Consider the following 6,725-nt stretch of genomic DNA (forward strand, 5'->3'; position numbering starts at 1 on the left):
ACGTCAACCACAGGATGTAGTATTATTATATGAAAAGTAGCATATTTCATTTCAAAATATTTCGGGAAATGGGCAATAGACAAAGCATTCACAAGCCCTCTTCCTGTGTGTACGTTTCAAATACATACATACATATATACATACATACATGTACAAACATGCACGCATATAAATAAATACATACATACATACATACATACATACATACATACATACATACATACATACATACATACATACATACATACATACACAAACATGCACGCACATACATACATACATGTACATACACATGCATACATATATATATACCATTCAAACTCTGTCCTTATATCTCAGAACACAAACACAGTAGCATAGTAGCATATAAATGCTATATGTGTATGTTAATTAGCCCACACTATCGCTCAAAACTCTGTATGTAAAACATTACTTTATTGTTGCATGTATTTATGGGTACATTTCAAGAATGTTTGAAATAACGACGGCGAGAATGCTAATAATGACAATGTACAATGACATGAAATAAGCATTCGGATACTGATTCCTTTTACATACATTCTGTTTTCTTACGTTTTTCTGTTAATTACTGTGATTTCATTTCTTAAACGATTCACATTTATTTATACAATATCAAGTCCATATATAACGTATATCTTGACATTACTGATATTGACATTAGTTTAAGAGTTCATGGGAAACCATTATTGCTCTTCAATTTAATTTCATGACGTCTTTTTAACGTTAAAATACAAAGACTGAAACGGAAACATTTCCTTTTAAAACGCAAATGTATTCCATGAGTACTCGATGACTCGGCAACGGGCGATATTGATTACTTATTTTATTAATGTACACTGAATTAATGTTTTGGGTTTTTGCTAATTAATCTAATTAATGTACTAGCACCTAACAGCTGCGAGCTAAGAAGCACACGCTGTAGTTTAAACGCTGTATGATTGTCAATGATACGAAACTTCAAATGAACCAGAATATGTCTCGGTCTAAACTTTCTGTCTTTGGTGTTGCAGAATTTAACTTGAACTTGATGAAGAATACTGGTGTGGAGTTGTCCTTACAACAGTTTTATGGTATGTTTGTGAAGAAGGCTATTCACTTCTGGAGGAATCGAATAGTGACGCTAGTCCAGCTGCTGATCCCCGTGGCGTTCACTATCTTGGCCCTAGTAGTTGCGGAGACCGTGCCTAAACCGGGAAACGAACCCTCTTTACTTCTTGACCTTGTGCCCTTTGGCTCTAATAGTGTCGTAGGATACCGTTCTAGTAATGTTTCCTCGAACATAGTCACAACTTACAAAGATACATTCAATGGATATCAAACTGAAGAGTTTTTACCGACCAGCAGTTTCATAGACGAGTTACTTGTGAAGGCAAAGGCAATAGGTACAGCTACATTCAACAAACGGTATATTATAGGTGCAGATTTCAATTACAATGCGTCAGAAACAACATTAAAGGTGACATCGTTTTTCAATGGAGAGACATTTCACGGTCCGGCAATAACTGTAGCCTACACGATGAATGCAATCCTACAGTTTTTTACTGACAGCCAACACTCCATTACGACCCACAACTCCCCGTTCAAGGAGACGCTGGAGGCAAACAGTCGCTCTGTGGCCGGGGCTACGCTTGGGACCGGTTTCACAATCGCATTCACCATTTTGTTTGGAATGGCGTTTCTGTCCACTAGTTTCATCATATTTCTGATAAAAGAACGAGCAAATGGCGCAAAACACCTCCAGAAGGTGAGTGGAGTCAGCAACCTTGCGTACTGGGCATCAAGTTTTTCTTGGGACATCATCAACTACCTTATTCCTGTCCTGCTCATCATGGCGGTGTTTGCTGCATTCCAGACCGAGGCTTATTCAGGCGGAGGTCGCCTTGGTTATGTGTTTCTTCTTTTCCTCCTCTACGGGATAGCGTGTCTTCCATTCGTGTACCTCCTTCACTACTTGTTCAATGTTCCTGCTACAGGGATGGTGGTAGTAACTATGCTTAACATCGTCACAGGTAGGTGTTAATGTCATAAAAGAATGGAGGTAGTCACCAAACTTATTATCGGTTACAATCTTTAATATTGCCACCAAAACTGACAAAGTGACAGGTGCGTGTCACGTTTCAGTGATAAGATAATGGATTCAATTAGGAGAACAAATATTTTAATTTTAAAAATGTATCATCTTTTTTTAGATGTATCAACCCCCTTATGTAATATTTATGTCCCTTGATATCCCTAGGCCTCGCTACTACCATGGCTGTGTTCGTTCTCCGGTTCCCGTTCTTGGGGACCCTTGACGTGTCAAACGGCCTAGACTGGGTGTTTAGCGTTATCATTCCCCACTACTGCCTCGGTCTCGGCCTCATGAACATCTACACAAACTACGAATACATCAACTCCTGTAACGCCATTAACTACAAGTTAACCTGTCTCATACCAATCATCAACAAGAACCCATGCTGTCAAGGTAGGTCACCAACAAGGGAATAGGGACGAACATTTTAAAGCGCACAAAGCAACGTCTGTTACCATGATTAAGACATGAAGTGCTATGTACTACCTTGATTGGCCTAGATAGCTTTTACTTGTTCTGCAATTAAAACAATCCGGTTCTGTAAAGATGTCCGCGTCTGTAAGCTAATTCGTGACAAAATATATTTTTCATTTCAGATACCTGTGCTGACAACTGTTTCTCGTTCACGGAGGAGTATCTGCGATGGGAGTCACCTGGTATTGGGAAGTACCTGATCTTCATGGTCATACAGGCGATTGTATACTTCCTCCTCATCTTTCTTGTAGAAAGTGGCATGTTTAACCAATTGTTCTACTTCCTGTCAGGCACGGCCGAAAATTCTGTGGGCAGCTCGATGGTGGCTATGGAAGAACAGGAATATGGAAAGGAAGAGGAGGACAGTGACGTCAGGAATGAGAGGAGGCGCGTCAACAATACGCCACTAGAGACCCTGATGCAGACCGACTCTCTTATCATTAAAAACCTGTCGCGGACTTACGGCAATCTAAAAGCGGTCCAAAATATATCCATTGGAGTAGCACCTCAGGAATGTTTTGGGCTTCTGGGACAAAATGGCGCTGGGAAAACGTCCACGTTTAAGATGCTCACAGGAGATCAAATCGTGAGCAGAGGAAACGCATACGTCAACACATACAGTATACAAGATCAGATACGCAGTGTGAGTTACACCTGCAGAATGGAATTAACCACATATCGATTCAGTTAAACAGTAACATCTGAAACGATACGATACACAGAACCAAAGAACCCCTTCACGTAGATGATTCCCTACTGATTTACAATTCACATTGGTTATTATGCAATGCATATCAGTCGTTTCATTACCATTAGTCGATGCTAAAGCAGTAAGCTCCAAATCATATGTATTTGACATGTTCCTCCGGTTATAATGGCAACATGGGAATTTCAGAAACTCGCGTGCAATTCACATTGTTCTAAACTTTTCTTTGAAGGTCCAGCAGAACCTCGGCTACTGTCCGCAGTTTGACTCCCTGATTGAACAAATGACCGGACGAGAGACGCTGACCATGTACGCCCGACTAAGGGGAGTTCAGGAACACCAGATTAAGCCTGTGGTCAATGAGTTACTGGACATTATGACACTGCGACAGTACGCGGACAAGAATTGTGCATATTACAGGTAAGTCAGTAAACTGACGCAGATTCTTGTGTTTTCTTAGAGAGGGTGATACGTTGGGAGATATGGCTATAAAGTATTATGACTAATGCAGCTAACATGAAAAATGTGTTACCTGAGTATAGTGAAATATTTTGTATGCAAATGGACCTCATACAAAGCCATGTTAAGAATACATATTTCAATCATCTGTCTTGACAAAACGGCATGTTTGTTGTCTTGCTCTAGTACATCATCCGAGATATGTGATAATTCACAATGTTCTTTTTGTATAGTGGTGGCAATAAGCGGAAGCTGAGTACAGCAATGGCGCTGATAGGAGACCCGCCCTTCGTTTTATTGGACGAGCCAACAACGGGAATGGACCCTGGTGCCAGGAGAACCCTGTGGAATGTGCTGTCCAAGATCAGAGCCAGTGGTCGCACTCTGGTTCTAACGTCTCACAGGTACGGCAGACCATGTTCACTAATGTAAGGTCACTAAAACGCTTGGAATGTAAACATTTAGTTTAAAGTTCTGCATTGTTTATTTTTTTGGTTGGCCAAATCAAATTTCACATGCGCAGTTCAGAATGTCTCCTGTCTGTATGATACAGTTTTAAAATGGTTCTAGGTACTGTATTTGAACATTTATATTCTTTTTATTGTAGTATGGAGGAATGTGACGCGCTGTGTACTAAGATTGTAATCATGGTCAACGGTAGGTTTGTCTGTTTGGGAAGTCCTCAGCATCTTAAAAACAAATTCGGTCATGGTTACACTCTTATAGTAAGGCTCGGATCTGACGACGACGGCAACACAGCAAGTGGTGATGCACTGAAAAACTATATCATCAAGACATTTCAAAATGCTGATATATTCGATGGTCACCAAGGTTACCTCCATTTCCAAATCCCAGATGCAGATGTTCCTTTAGCCCGTGTTTTTGGCGCAATGGAGCGCGCAAAAGCACAGTTCAACATTGAGGATTACTCTGTTCACCAAACAACTCTAGAACAGGTATTCCTAACTTTCACAAGACACCAGACAGCTCCCAAGGAAAAGAAAAAAAAGAAAACGTGTGGCTGCTGCTGATAACCTTGGTAATTCTCGTGCATTTTTCAGAAATTATCAGCCTTACACTTGTCGCTGGAAGGATGATTATTAGCTGTATAATGTCCGGAAGAGTTAGTATTAACCTTGTCCCTCGGAGGATCAATGCTTTCATTGTCTCTTGCACAATGAAGTGTTACTAGTATCGGAACGGACTAATTTTACCAAAGACCAATTGCCATTGTCACTGAAAAGACAATAGTGGTACGTATTGTTATACCAGGAAGGACCCGTGTTACTCTTCATTCCGGATGAAGTAATGTTTCTATTTCCTGGAAGGATAAGTATCTGTGAAAAGACCAAAGTAACCAGTTTATCAGTAACCTGCCATCACTTACGAACATCACAAATGACAAACACCAATAGCAAACCCAACTTACCTTAAATATTGTTATCCATTTAATATTTCACATTTGTTTTTTAACAAATTAGCAATGTTCATAGGCTAAGTGATCCTGTGATAATTGTGGCTGCTTAAATGTCTTTTGAATACAAAACGTCTAACGACTGCCTCCTCTTAAATAGACGATCGTGGTCCAGACAGTGCCCATGCCAAGGCGGTATGTTGGGGCTTAAAACTTGATAAAACTCGGCTCTTTCCTCGTGCCATTGCAAGGAGAATCGTGCCAACGAAATACAATTGTGGTGTTGTGATATTGTTTATGATCAAATCCGTAAAATATTTGTGTTGTGAGTTGTGCACTATATGTATGTAGGTCTACCCCTCCATTCCCACCCACCAACCACACCCTACCCGGTGATCCTTGGACTGCGAGTGCTAGATAATGTCTGTTCCCGTTGATTTTTGTACTAACACCTTAGCGTTTGAATTTGTCTTGACGTCCTGTGTTTTCTCCGTTTAGACACACTATTACATATGGTTATTGCTATATCACCAGAATAACAGTCTAGAGTAAAATCTATTCCTACGAGTTTGTGTAGTATTTCTTATATCACACCTCAAACCAAACGCATGCGTGATGTCCAAGACAGATCCAACATCCTATCGGGTTAAAGGTCAACATATTATATACGGGGTGATTGTTGATGTAAACTAACAGAATGAGTGATGCTTAATAATCAATCATTGAACTGATGTGTGAACTAATCTTCTCATGAAATGCATTCACTTTTTTCCACTATCACATTTAAATGAAGAGCAAATATCTACAGTACCACGGAAACTCAACACCAGGCGAATGTGATTTAAACACAAACGGTGATGCATCAGTATATGTTTTCTGGTCAAATGTGGTATAACTCCTCTCCTTGAGCACATATCCTAGAATCGAATAATAAATTCAGAAGAATAGTTACGTTAACACTGTGTTTTCATTATGCGTAGTTATCAACAAATTAACATAGAGAGACACAAGCCGAGTCAGGAGTTAAATTCCTCTCCTCACTGTCTTATTTTCCACTCCAATATTTAGAGAGAGCACAACATGGGTTATCCAAACATCTTACTGTTTTCATTTTTCTTACGTCGCATTTGAACAAATTAAGGAACAAATACATGCATAAGGATGTTGTTTTTCATAACTAGTAAGTAAGCTCATGCACGTTTACTTAGTCCTCATGTACACTGCTTTCCGATTACTATATCTGGACCATCATGTAACAGTTAAATCAGGCCTTGCCATAGAATAGGTTATACTATGAATATCGTTCATCAGATGATTTTATAACTGTTATTTATTTTGTTTTATTGACTTGAAATATACTGTTAATATTAGTCTTCTATAATTATATGCGTAGCATGATTGGTATTGTATTGTATAAGTTTCCTCAAATTGATTTCATGGGATCGGACTATTCTATTATTATTAATTATTTGTTGCTATGTGCAGGTATGATCGATACTGTATATCTGTGATACATTGTGAAATATGTTTCGACAATCAAAAGCTATTGCTTTGTTTCGGAAATAAACCAACAAAAAAAA

General features: G+C 39.2%; 1 protein-coding gene across 2 annotated transcripts in view; it reads left to right on the top strand.

The window, feature by feature from the left end:
- Positions 1-6,725, top strand: part of LOC110448847 (ATP-binding cassette sub-family A member 3-like) — a 28,265-nt gene extending 21,540 nt beyond the window's left edge. Inside the window, exons 15-20 of one of the 2 annotated variants that reach the window (XM_021495318.1) lie at positions 1,032-2,030; positions 2,258-2,485; positions 2,689-3,209; positions 3,505-3,692; positions 3,965-4,135; positions 4,339-4,762. In XM_021495318.1, coding sequence (XP_021350993.1) covers positions 1,032-2,030; positions 2,258-2,485; positions 2,689-3,209; positions 3,505-3,692; positions 3,965-4,135; positions 4,339-4,762 — 2,531 coding nt within the window. Of the gene's footprint in view, positions 1-1,031; positions 2,031-2,257; positions 2,486-2,688; positions 3,210-3,504; positions 3,693-3,964; positions 4,136-4,338 lie in introns of both variants that reach the window. The other variant, XM_021495317.1, reaches the window with a different exon arrangement.

This window comes from Mizuhopecten yessoensis, unplaced genomic scaffold (assembly GCF_002113885.1).
Source record: "Mizuhopecten yessoensis strain PY_sf001 unplaced genomic scaffold, ASM211388v2 scaffold4359, whole genome shotgun sequence".
Taxonomy (NCBI): domain Eukaryota; kingdom Metazoa; phylum Mollusca; class Bivalvia; order Pectinida; family Pectinidae; genus Mizuhopecten; species Mizuhopecten yessoensis.